The sequence below is a fragment of the Ammodytes marinus genome (assembly GCF_949987685.1).
Source record: "Ammodytes marinus genome assembly, chromosome: 7".
NCBI lineage: Eukaryota > Metazoa > Chordata > Actinopteri > Uranoscopiformes > Ammodytidae > Ammodytes > Ammodytes marinus.
In genome coordinates, this window is record NC_137211.1 from 26,590,647 (window position 1) to 26,603,810 (window position 13,164).

The following is a 13,164-nucleotide window of genomic DNA, read 5'->3' on the forward strand; positions in this document are numbered from 1 at the left end:
ATTGACAGACTGTTGCAGCTGTGAATGGTCGGCAAAGAAAATACCCGACATGGGTAATGGTGTTCATAATTAACTGTATTTATTCACAAATCCCTTTAAAAACAAGAACCAAACATGACAATATAAACTGTATTTTGAAAAGAAAAAAGCCTGATAAAATCATCATTCATAAATTTACAAACTGTCCCTTTAAAAAAAAAAAACTTTACTCACAATTGCTTCCAAGTCCCTTTGTTGGCGCTGTGAGGTCGAGCTTATAAAAGACATATCTATTCAGAGTATATACTGAAGCAGAACCAACCTGAGAACTTGGTTAAGTGAAATTAAAGTGGGCCTCGTCTCCGACATACTATTACTGGTCTGAAATGCTCTAGTCCGTAGACATGTTTTTTTTCAAGTTTATAAACCACACAGTTTCCCCATCCGTAGCTTAACTAGGAGTGTAGCTTAACTAGGAGTGTCAATGATTGTGGAAAAACATTACCGTAGGTTACCTAATAGAGTGAGGCACTGGATCACTAATAAACTCACATCAACACACTTTGATACCTCAAAGAAAAACTTAGCCTGAGAAAATCAACCATCTCACCGTGACACTTACAGTATACGCTGAATCTAAAACCAGTACGCTAAGACTCGCTGTGAAGGAATAACTTATAGATTAATTTTTTTTTTAAAAGTCCGTTGACAAATATTACATTTGTTAAAGGCCATTTCCAACTTCTAGAAGCAGTTAAATAACACGGCGAAAGCATTGTGTTTAAACAATGGGTCAACAGTATCAAGGTGCAGTAAATGATGCCCCACGTTCAATCCAAAACAGCAGCCCACACTTACCACAGTGTTACCATACCAAAAGTCATTCAAGCTTATTCTGCAGAATGCTGTGCTATATGTTAAAGCAGCAACACTCACACACAACTTTGCAGTGTTAATTAAAAGGTGGAGTCAGCCATTCTGGAGAATGTTTGTTGACAAATCCCTGAATTTGTCAAAATCAGTGAATATCTCCTCACAATCTGCTACCTGTCCGTACTTTGTGTGTGCACGGGTAAAGAAATTCTGGTGTTATATACACAGCCTAGGCTCTGTAAACTGGTATGAAAAAAAGGAAATGTAAACAAAACGGGCCACTTCTGTTTGTTTACATACAAGTTTACAGAGGCTAGGCTGTACATTAACACCAGATTTCTTTTTCAGCACGCACACACAGTACGGACAAGGTAGCAGATTGTGAGGAGATAGTCACTGATTTTGACAAAAAGAGAAAATTGCCCACAAACATTCTCCAGAATCGTTGACTCCACCTTTAAAGCGATGGCAAAAAAAATGCCGTCAATGGCACCACATAGTCAGCCGGGTAATGTGGGCCGGTCCCTTTAAAGAAAGGATCTCTCTGTGACGTGTGTGTGTCCTGTTTCCCTCTACCGAACACACCCACAAAGGGAGCATGCATTGGCAATTCATGACTCATTCTGTTTTCACCACTGGTACAAGTGACTCAGTCTTTCTCAAACAGCTAAACTGCCTTTTAGAAACTTATGTTTTAGACTTGGTTGAGTTGAGGACAGGCAACCAGAAGGTCCCACTAATAAAATGCAAATACCAAAAAAGGTGTCAAGAAATGTCAATATCTTAACAACAACCCACAACAACAAAACCACTTCATCTGTTGCCACTGGGCCTTCTAATGAAATGAATAGTTAAAACAGTGGTCTTCTGCCTTTTAGGACACTTTCTTGACCCACAAATGGATTTTTTCATCACTAAAGTCAATGCAACAAGTTAACAGCCACTCTAAAAGCACCATTTTGGTATTATGCTGGTGGTGGTTTTTTGTCCTCCATCCCCCCCCATCCTCACAGCTGAGTGGGGCTGAGGGATGAGGCTTGTGAGTGGGTAGAGCCAGGGGAGATATGCTTGTGATGGTTTGTGCTGTTGGAACCACAGTCTATGTAGCGATAGGCCTCCAGGCTGTTCTGGGATGTTCGCACCATGTATGAGGTTTTCACAGAGGTTCTACGGAGAAGAAAAAAAAAAAACAGATACAGAATATAAATATTTGCATGTGATTTCAATTGGAATAGAAACTGCACCTGCTGAAAGAATGCTTAGAACCAGTGTTTGAAATTATGGTTTAGTCAACAACTATAAATAAAGCTAGAAAGAAATACAGTAGCATGTAATGGTGGACATCATTTCACACAGGCAAACATATTGAGGAAGTGGCTAATGTGGTGTGGTCACAGTGTTTCTCAGTGTTATTGGACATGACACACACAACATAGCTGCCTCTAGACTGTGGGCTGTTATGCAAAGGTTGTGATGATGCAGTGGTGGTAACTAAGCAGCCCTCAAGTTATTAAATACAGTTAAATAGCACTTATACTTGAGGGTAAGTAAGTGATAATTCACTGTGAGTGAGTGAGTGAGTGAGTGAGTGAGTGAGTGAGTGAGTGAGTGAGTGAGTGAGTGAGTGAGTGAGTGAGTGAGTGAGTGAGTGAGTGAGTGAGTGAGTGAGTGAGTGAGTGAGTGAGTGAGTGAGTGAGTGAGTGAGCGAGCGAGCGAGTGAGTGAGTGAGTGAGTGAGTGAGTGAGTGAGTGAGTGAGTGAGTGAGTGAGTGAGTGAGCCTACGTAATACTACTCCATTATACAGTATTTCAGAGGAAAGTATTTGTACACTGCTGAATGGGTAGTTCTACTAAAAATAATAAACAAAATACTTTGTCCACGGCTGTAATGATGACATGGCAGAAGCAACAGGACAAAAAAGAACTAATTGATACAAATGAAATGAAGCCATTTTCTCAGGGTGCGGATACTTACTCCATGAATACGACAATGTTGTGGACCTTTATGCTGGGCATTGTGCAGAAGGCACTGAGAAAGAAATACACAGACAGAGTTTAGAATTGATCAAAATGTTCATTCTACTCATTTTCTCTTTGCATTATTTACACGAGTCAAAAATAAAAATAAATAAAAATTGTTTTAAGAGCTAATGCTTGTGAAGAGTTTGTGTTGGACATGGAAAAGGTTTAGGCAGGGACACTTACTAGACGTAGGTGGCACCTCTCCCAATCGCCACACTGACAGTGTAGTTCACCTGCAGGAGAGAAAGTCACATTACACAATAGCTCAACAGGTTATATCCACAGCTGACCAAACTCATGGACAAATGTATACAGTAACATGTAATATCAGCAGGGAGATAATGACCTGAGAAGCTAACTATTTGGTTAACCTGAAGACATTTCATTGAGCTTGCAACATTATGATGATAAGACCCAAAACAATAACATGTTTGTGAATTTCTCAATACTTTTTCCACTTCCCCACTGAGGCAATTATTAACTACTGATACAAAAAAAGTGTCAAATAAATAAGAAAAACAGGTGTTCATTTTGACAGCAGTTTTAAATGTAGCCTTAATCATATACTATCACTTTAAAAAAGTATCCTAGACTGCAGTATTTAGTATGTATGGTGGCAAGACAGTGTATGTTGGACCAGTTCAGAATAAACTACAGTGCCCAGGTTCCTTGTTATCAACAGCGTGGAGGAACAAGATATATCAGACACAGAGAATGCTTGTTATTACAAGATCAACTCAATTCATTCTTTTAAACATCTTAGCACAAGATTAAGATTGATTTATATGATTGATATACATTTAGTCTATTTGTTCCATGTATAGTTAAGTTGATTCTGTTGTTATTTTCACTTCCCTTAACATGTATCTAACTTTCTTTTCCTGTATGAAAGCTGAAAAGTTCAATAAAATCAATATTCAAAATAAAAAAAATCTTCTATTGTGCGTGTATTTTTTGGTGTGTATTTAGGCGCGTGTGTGTGTGTGTGTGTGTGTGTGTGTGTGTGTGTGTGTGTGTGTGTGTGTGTGTGTGTGTGTGTGTGTGTGTGTGCGTGTGTTACCTGTCTCTGGCTGAGGGGCAGGATGGTGGTGGTGTTGTCTATCAGTGCTGTCCCGATCACTGTCTTCATGTAGAGGACCTGACAGCTCACACTCCGAACCAGCACCGAGAAGAAGTTTGGGTTGGTCAGATTCAGGGTGCTCTGAGGAGAGAGAGAGAGAGAGACACACACACAGAGACAGAGAGAGAGAGAGAGAGAGAGCACAAACTTTAATTTATAGTTTTGCTTTTCAACTTTGAGATCATCACAGACTTTATTTGAGGCTGACTACATCTGACCCTGTCTAGACCTCAGATCGTTTTGACTGGCACATCTCACCAACAGAAACGCTCCCATGATCTATGCCTGCACCAGTTCTGTGGGGCTCACGGCGTAAACATTAATGCTTGTCTCTCGGTTGGCGGTGCGATGTAGACATGAGGACTTTGCAAATTAGCGTGATCCCCCTATCACCACAACCCATGTGGAAGCCTCTCTTTATTAGCAGATATTTATTTTTATGGCGGCCTATCATATTTCTTATTTTATGTGTGGAGTTATTAATCTGACAAGGTGGTGGCTGTCATTCTGAGGAGTTAGACATATTAAGAATTTACTATACCGATCTGCAAGTTCTCTCCCCTAATCATTTATAGTGTGTGTGTGTGTGTGTGTGTGTGAAAAAGAAATGTTTATACAGTGGCCCATCCAGATATTGCCGGCACACCCATTAATGACGTTCTGTATCCGCCACTGATACCAGTACAGTGCACTGTTATGCAATCTGCTCAAATACAATTGGGTGTGGTGAAGTGACCGACATTTGTAATTGCACAGAGTATTGCCTGAGAGAGGTCAGCGTTTTATGAACCATTTATACTTTTACTTCACCCCTTGATCTTGCCTGAATAGCATGCTGTTTCAACACTTAAAATCTGCATTTAGTAGGGCCTCCGGGTATCTTTAAGCATGATAAATCTAACACAAGAATTGGACATCCTAAAAAAAAATTCTACCATACTAAATTACAGCAAGTATGGGTATTGGAACGCAGGACATGTGCTGCATTGTTGGTTGGATTAGAGGTTGAACATGAGACAGATGTCCAATGAATGAGGCATCGCTCACACAGAGACAACAACCTGTCCATCATCATAAACAAACCGCTATGTAACTGTGGTAACATAACAGCAGTGACACAGTGTAGCCCGCTGATTCATTATATGAAGAGGAAAAACGCCACACAAATAAACAAAGAGCTGCGCGCTGACATTTTTCGCTAAACACAAGAGACTCTTCACTCATGCCGAGGAGATTGCACACAGTGGTTTATCTCTCACACTGTAATTATTCTGTCAGCCAATCAACGGATATCAGTGTGTAGCTCCTTTGTGGACGGCTTGGTATACAGTATACAACGAAAGGGTGACAAAAATAGGTCCGGCACTGTTCGCTTATTTTGGTACCCTTCCCAACTTTTGACAGTGGAAAACGCGATTAAGTGTATGCTGTACCGTACCAAACCAAACCGCTCAGTGGAAACAAGGCTTTAGTTTCAGCAGTGTAAGTTACGTAGAGCTGAGAGTATGGGGGAGGGAAGGAACCATACCGTCATGTTCATGAGGACCCTCATGTTGTCGCGGTCGAAGCGCACAGTCACAGAGTGGATCCCGTCATCCACCACCACCACGGTGCGAGGGAAGAGGAAGAAGGCCACCAGGGAGGAGGCCAGCAGGCACACCACCACCGACAACACCACCCACAGCTTACTGTACACACACACACACACACAGCAAGCATATTATACAACAAGCACTGGACATTTAGCACTTTGAAGATAGTTATACAGTATGTTGCATTACAAACTTTAGTACTTTGGCTAAATTGCAAAGTATTCGTACATTGCTGCATTCTTAAGACACACACACACACACAGGCTTCAGTTTGTCGTTTGTCTTTTTAGTTCAACACACACACACACACACACACACACACACACACACACACACACACACACACACACACACACACACACACACACACACACACACACACACACACACACACACACACACACACACACACACACACACACACACACACACACACACACACACACACACACACTTCAGTTTGTCGTTTGTCTTTTTAGTTCAACACTGAAAGACCATGGACTCAACATGTAGTTACTTACGTCCTCTGGGGCTGCAGCCTTTGGTCGCTGTACGGGATCAATGCGACCAGTTCATTCACTTGACCTATTGGGAGACGGATAGAACAGGGCAAAGTTACAAAGTGATTGGCGTTTTCCCCTCTGAAATATATTGCTGACACACGGCGGAGCTAAACAGAACAACACATGCAATGCTGCACTGTTAGAAGAGGAATGTTCTGCTTTTTCATTAAGTCACACTGCTTTAGGGTGAATAATACCAGTTTAAAATCAGAGACTACTAGTGCTGGTAACAATAGAACGTTACTGTGTGAGTGGTTATTAAACTGCCTGCATGGACTTTCCAGCCAGACTACATGGAGACATAGTTATGGAGAATTCCTCTCCTGTTGCATATATTTTAAAAAGGTGGAGTCAGCCATTCTGGGCAACGCTTTTTATCAAAATCAGTGAATATCTCCTCACGACATGTCCTTACTGTGTTATGTGTGCTGGGAAAATGCCTGTTAATACCTACACAGCCTAGGCTCTGTAAACGGGCATGTTGCAAGCAACAGTGGACCCCCTTTGTTTACATACCCTTTGTTTACCTGTTTACAGAGCCTATAGGCTGTGTAGTAACACTGGATGTGTGTTATGCAAACACAGTATGGACAGGTTTTGATTTTAAAAAATAGTGATTTTTTACTAAAAGCATTCTCCAGAACCGCTTCAGACCAAGATAACTTCACAATCTCTCCCCGGCATAGGCCTACAGTCCATCCGTGGTGAGGTCAAAGTTCACAAGTTAACATTACCTGCCTTTAAATTGTCCTTCGGGGGAGGGGGACAGATAAAGTGATTTGAATTGTCATATGTTCTTAATACTCACCCGACGGTATGCGCCCAGTGCCCTGGCACGTTGGACATGTTATACTATCCCTGCCGGTGAACTCCACGTAGGGGAACTGCGCTATGTCCTCCCGCCGGCCCAGCCCGTCCAGAGAGTCGTTATCGGAGTCTCTCTGGTCCCCTTCCTCCCCATCGGGGCTCCCTCTCCCCGGGACCAGGGGCAGGCTGCTGCCGCTGCGGGACCACCGTGTCCCCATCAGACACACGGGCAGTCTGCACAGCCATGCAGCGGGGGGGAAATATGGGCAAACTTGGGTCAGATGTGACTGAGACAGAGAATGCGTCCAGTGTCCGCAAGTATTCAAGTATTCAGCTGACAGGGAACAAAATGTGACAACAACGGGAACACAGTGTTATGCTGAGTGCTGCATGCCTGTCAAATAATGCATTCACTGTCTGTATATCTGGAGATGTATGAATTATATTGTTTGACTTATTTTGGCTCAACAGGGTGCATTTCAAACATTTAAGAATGGTTTTATCAGCACATAGGCTACTTTATTAAATTCACACAGCTAGGGTACATACAAGTATCGGCAGGCAGGCAGAACAGCGAAACTAGTTAGCTAGTTTGCTAACAGAGCAGTGAGCTTTGAGATAGCTGGCTCCCAGTCACTGTCACCGACTGTCACTTTATTACGCTTAACAACACAAAGGTAGCTTACCTGTTAGACGTTAACTAAACAACAAGTGAACCGTGTCATATCAAAGTCGCATAATTTACAACAGCCGCGAGCGCCGTCATGCCACAGTTTACCTCCATGATATGTTGTGTTCACGTGCCCTACGTAATTTTCCGAACCCACTTTACAATAGTTCAACAGGTCGACGCATCCGTGTGTTTTAAATAGATTGAGCCACGGCTGCTTTATGATATTTTAGACTTCAGACAACAGATTCAGAAAGCCATGGATGCCGGTTTTATTTATAAAGCAGTTTATTACACAGTTGCAAACAATTTTGCTACCATTAGTCAGACTTAAAATTAAGCTACAAGTTATTACTCGGGTCACACATCAAATCATCTGCAATGTCAAAGTCCGTCTCCCTATGTTGTATGATGTTCTTTGATTTTTCGTTGAAACAATCTATGGCGTAGTCAAGTGTTATTTCCGACAGTTTAAAGGCAGCATTTTAACGCACCACCTAGTACTTAGTTGACAAAATACTATATATGCTCACTGCTGTCCTCTACTGGTGTGGATGCAGGTAACGCACCAACAATCGATTCCACATGCAGGTGTAATAATAACACAGCATCAGAAAGTTTAACATTAATATATTTCATTATAAAAGTATATAATTACAGCACTCATTTACATCCTTCTCTTGCAACTCTTTATTTCCTTTACAGTGCTCCATATTGCCCGAATGTTTTCCTGGGGGGCTAGCAGCCCCTGAAATGCTCGAAAAAAGTGTCACGTGTACAAGACTGACAGCATATTTGCTACAAAAGTATTGTTCAAGCGTTGCTCTGTTCTGCAAGTTTCTTCTTCAGCTCAGCATTTTCTTTCTGGAGAATTTTATTCTGGAGAAATAAAAAGAGAAAGTAATGAGTACATCTGTTTGAAACTGCACAACTGGATATATACAGTATATATAAAAAAAAAAATCCCAAGAGCATGTATCAATTCCCTTTCAATTTAGCCACTGAGAAGCTATATGCTACAATAGTGTACATTAGAATTAACCTTGTGTCTGAGTGCCTCCACTGCCAGGTCTCGTCCTCCCCTGACGTTCTCCTCCTTTCTTGAAGCTCTGAAGGCATCCCCGATAACTGAGACCAGCACGTGAGACTGAAAAAGGAATTAGGAGAATTCACGCCTTGGACTTAAGAAAGCATGAACATCTCATTAGGCAAGGTTACAATATTTGTTGCGAACTACATTGTTTGTAAAGGTTCATAATAGTTAAAGGAATAGTTCAACGTTTTAAATGTTTTGGCTTGTTGTCTCACTCTCAGTTTCAAGACTAGGCAACATGATGTCATGTAGCCTACTGTGCGTGCATTTTTGAAGGAGACATGAGCAAAGGTCGCTTATTTCTAATTAGCTTATCACAATTACTTGTAGTCAATGGGGAGTATTAGCCTGCCTCAGCAAGATCAACTTTACAACATCACTAAATGGTCCTCTGTGCTTGCTTATTTACCATTAGATGTGATTATACCCAAACCAGTGCAGGTGTGCTTGTCAGTAGGTCAACAAAACAAAACATCTGTGTTCGATGCATGTGCACTGGGCAGTTCCCTTCAGGTATGTTTTTTATTTTTTATTCTAAAATATGATAAAGTCTAAAAAAACAATGTCCCAACAAGCACAGGGGGGCATTGAGAGATTTCTCTTCTGACTGCCTGCTTAGGGAAGGCTAACACTACCTATTGACTACCATTATTTTGTGATAAGCTAATTAGCGATGAGCGACCTTTGCCCATTGCTCCTTCAAAAAAGGCCAGCACAGTTAAAGTAATGGTTTCTGTCGCCTTGTATTGAATCCATGATTGAGGCAACAAGCCAAACACATTTAAATGTTGAACTATTCCTTTATGAATAGGAAAATACAAGTTACTAATAAAAACAAATTGTGAACTGTTCCTTTAAGTCCTGTTCAAACAGTTGTCCCTATGTGGTGTAATGCTGTTCTGGGAAAAATACTCACAAACTTCCTGCTCTGGAACAGATAGCAGTGATACATGTCTGCTGCAGGGTGCCTGGCCACAAAGCCAAAGACTTTGGGTGAAGACGGCAGGACGGCACAGAAGGAGACGGTGGACAGAGGACATGTGTACAGCAAGAACTGAGGGGCAGGAGAGACAATAAGAAGACTCTTATGGGAGCATTCAAGGCCATAGGAAGCAATACAATATGTGTCATTCAATTGTGTTATTTAAAAAGAAAATGTTAGTTGTCGCGGCACCACACACCTTGGTTTTATTTTCCAAAATGTCTATCCCACTCATCGACAGGAAGAGGTGGACTTTGCTCTTCTTTGCAGCCTTTTCTGACGAGAATTTCTCTGGTGTCTAGTGATGAGAGAGACAGACAGACAGACAGACAGACAGACAGACAGACAGACAGATTGATGGCAGGTTTAAGTTTGTTACTGCATCTTTAAAAGCAACATGTGAAGTTCCTACAGAGCTCATTTGATGGTGGATACAAACTTGGGTTTTCCACTCAATGTGTCTCAAGCATTCAAGTCAACAACATTTGTAGAGGTTTTGCATAACTTAGGCTTTCAACACATTCATTGAGAAAAAAATAGAAAATTCGAAAATTATATATATGCTGCACTGTGCCAGTGTATCTTGAACACTAAAGAAAAGAGCACACCAAACACCATGGGCTTTGGTTTGCCATGAATTTGCATGAACATGGCCATTCAATTAATAAACAGGATATCATGGTTGTGTATACCTGTAGTCCCTGAACCGCTTCCTCCAGGATTTGTAGTCCATCAGGGCGCACCACCTCAACCCGGCCTAGTAACTTTAGTTTAGGTTAGACAAAGAAAAAAAAAGTGGAGACAAATAGAAAATAGTGTGTTAAACTATACTAAATAGCTGCTTTTGATAACAACACAGCATGGCATGACATATTAATGTAACATCATTAAAAGTCCAATCACTGAATAGGCAAACTGAGCTGCACACAGCTGCTATTGTTATTCACACGTATCTATTTTTTAACTGTAAATCAAACCGTATTTACCTTTACTGGAAAGGAGATCTCACACTCATCGTCTGAGATGTCACTCATTTTCACAGGCCTGGTACCAAGCTACACCCTGCAGGGCCACACAAACATATGGCTCTAACAACACAGAAATGTTTCAATCACATTAAAAGTTCCAAGAAATACTGTATACTCAGCTTACCTTTCCTGAAATATTGTCTTTGACCAGAGTGAAACAGCTTCTCATTGCATTAAAAGGCGGATGTATAATGAGTGTAAAGTCTACTGGAGTTAATGAGTAACTGGCATGTCTTCCTTATTGCCCTTCATCAGATATCAAGAGTTTCATTGATAGGCCTACTATTCAGCAAAATATATTTCAGTACAAGTATTATAAAAGCACTGCAGTCTCTTAAAGCCTCTGGAAACCTGGTCTAAAACAGTAAAAGAAAAAAAAATATATAGCCTATATACTGTATACAGTTTATTATAAAAGTGTAGTTAAAAAAACAGCTTTTTTACTGTCTAAACTCTAGACCGTTTGTCCGGACTTTATGGGCGTGGCCATATCTATCTCCATGGCGACAGTCAATCTTTTTTTTATAGGATGTTCGGGCAGAGAACTGCCATGATTTGTTCAAAAAACGTATTGTATCATAAGAACCAGAGCATAGTCCCGCCTCATTTAACCCACATTTCTGTAAAGTTTATCAAACTAAAATGACAATAAATTTAATTTGGATTGATAAATATGCCTAACAACTCTTTTCAGATGCTAACCAGCATGCAACTAAAGCCCCATGTCATAATTAGGTGGATGTTGTGGATTTGGGTTTAAAGGTATCAGCATGTTCATCACTACAGTGGAGGAAATAAGTATTTGATCCCCCACCGATTTTGTAAGTTTGCCCACTTACAAAGAAATGAGCGGTCTATAATTTTAAAGCTAGGTTTATTTTAACAGTGATAGGCAGAATATCAAAAAGAAAATCCAGAAAATCACGTAAAAAAAAAAGATATAAATTATTTTGCATTTCATTGAGTGAAATAAGTATTTGATCCCCTACCAACCATAAAGTTTCTGGCTCCCACAGATTAGTCCTCGTGTTCCTAATCTCAACTAGTTTCCTGTATAAAACACACCTGTCTCAACTTGTTACCTGTATAAAAGACACCTGTCCACAGAGTCAATAAATCAAACTCCAACATCTCCATCATGGGCAAGACCAAATAGCTGTCTAATGACATCAGGCACAAGATTGTAGACCTGCACAAGGCCGGAATAGACTACAAGACCATTGGCGAGAAGCTGGGTGAGAAGGAGACAACTGTTGGTGCGATTATTCGAAGATGAAAGAACACAGAATGACCGTCAATCTCCCTCGGTCTGGGGCTCCATGCAAGATCTCACTTTGTGGGGTATCAATGATCATGAGAAAGGTGAGGGATCAGCCCAGATCTACACGGGAGGAGCTTGTTTATGATCCCAAGGCAGCTAGGACCAGAGTCACCAAGAAAACCTTTGGTAACACACTATGCCGTAATGGATTGAAATCCTGTAGTGCCCGTAAAGTCCCCCTGCTCAAGAAGGGACATGTAGGGGAGAACGGCGTAATACTGTATGTCAAATTGAAAATATTTAGCTCCTAGGCTTTTACACAATGGGTTTATAACAAAACACTTGTTACCCTAAAAAAGTGGCCTTTTGAACCTTGACATTTTAGATAGTGGTTAGCAAGCTAATTAGTTGTCAGATGGTTGTTGGCCTTGATGCTAGCAAGAAATTCAAGTTGGGGTTGGTCATCACATTTTTTGGGAGGTTGGTTGTCACATGTTATACAAAGGCTGCAGCCAGAAAAGGAACCCAATAACGAAATAAATTGTCAAGCTGTATCCTCACTGACACCCCAGAGAAGGAAAGAATAGAGCAGGAAAAGGCAGCTAGCATGCAAAAGAAAAAAGGGCAACAAAATCAAAACAACCCAGTGCATACCAAACAAACTAGACCAGCTGCCAAGGCTACAGTAAGTTATGTAGGCCTATTTGTCAACTTGACAATGCAATTAAACTTTCCAATTTAGTTCTGCTTTATTGCCTTCTTTTTAAGATTATTCCCATTAAGATAACATTGTGACAAACAACCCTATAGTGTGTGACAACCGACCCCTTGATGGGGTTGGTTGTCACAATGTGTAAGGGTGTCTTTGATGATTAATTTCTTCTTTATTACAATAAGATAGAAAAAGTGAGGGGTTCACATTTCAAGCCAACACTTTAAGCTTCAATTTAATGTAGGAATATCTATTGAAAGATGTTTAGGTGATGAGCAATTCTCACTAGAGTAAAAAGTGTGCCTACTATCCCCGGTCTCCCCTACAGAACCGTCTGAAGTTTGCCAATGAACACCTGAACGACTCAGAGAATGCTTGGGAGAAGGTGATGTGGTCAGATTAGAACAAAATCAAGTTATTTGGTATCATAGTGACTCGCCATGTTTGGAGGAAGAGGAATTCT

General features: G+C 40.9%; 1 protein-coding gene across 1 annotated transcript; it reads right to left on the reverse strand.

The window, feature by feature from the left end:
* Positions 1 to 64: 64 nt before the first annotated feature.
* Positions 65 to 7,756, reverse strand: LOC307253295 (transmembrane protein 106C-like). Its single transcript, XM_080031275.1, has 8 exons — positions 7,642 to 7,756; positions 6,957 to 7,189; positions 6,107 to 6,170; positions 5,522 to 5,681; positions 3,934 to 4,074; positions 3,057 to 3,106; positions 2,827 to 2,880; positions 65 to 2,019 (listed from the first exon to the last, which is right to left on the reverse strand). The coding sequence occupies exons 2-8, from the start codon at positions 7,171 to 7,173 to the stop codon at positions 1,860 to 1,862; spliced, it is 846 nt and encodes a 281-aa protein (XP_079887401.1). The 5' UTR covers positions 7,174 to 7,189; positions 7,642 to 7,756; the 3' UTR covers positions 65 to 1,859.
* Positions 7,757 to 13,164: the final 5,408 nt, after the last annotated feature.

Coding starts and splice junctions, on each gene's coding strand:
- LOC307253295 (XM_080031275.1), bottom strand. CDS start 7,173: ATGGGGACACGGTGGTCCCGCAGCGGCAGCAGCCTGCCCCTGGTCCCG. Junction 4,075..5,521: donor GGGTCCTCATGAACATGACG/GTATGGTTCCTT, acceptor CTCTCTCCTCAG/AGCACCCTGAATCTGACCAA. Junction 2,020..2,826: donor AACATTGTCGTATTCATGGA/GTAAGTATCCGC, acceptor TCTTCTCCGTAG/AACCTCTGTGAAAACCTCAT.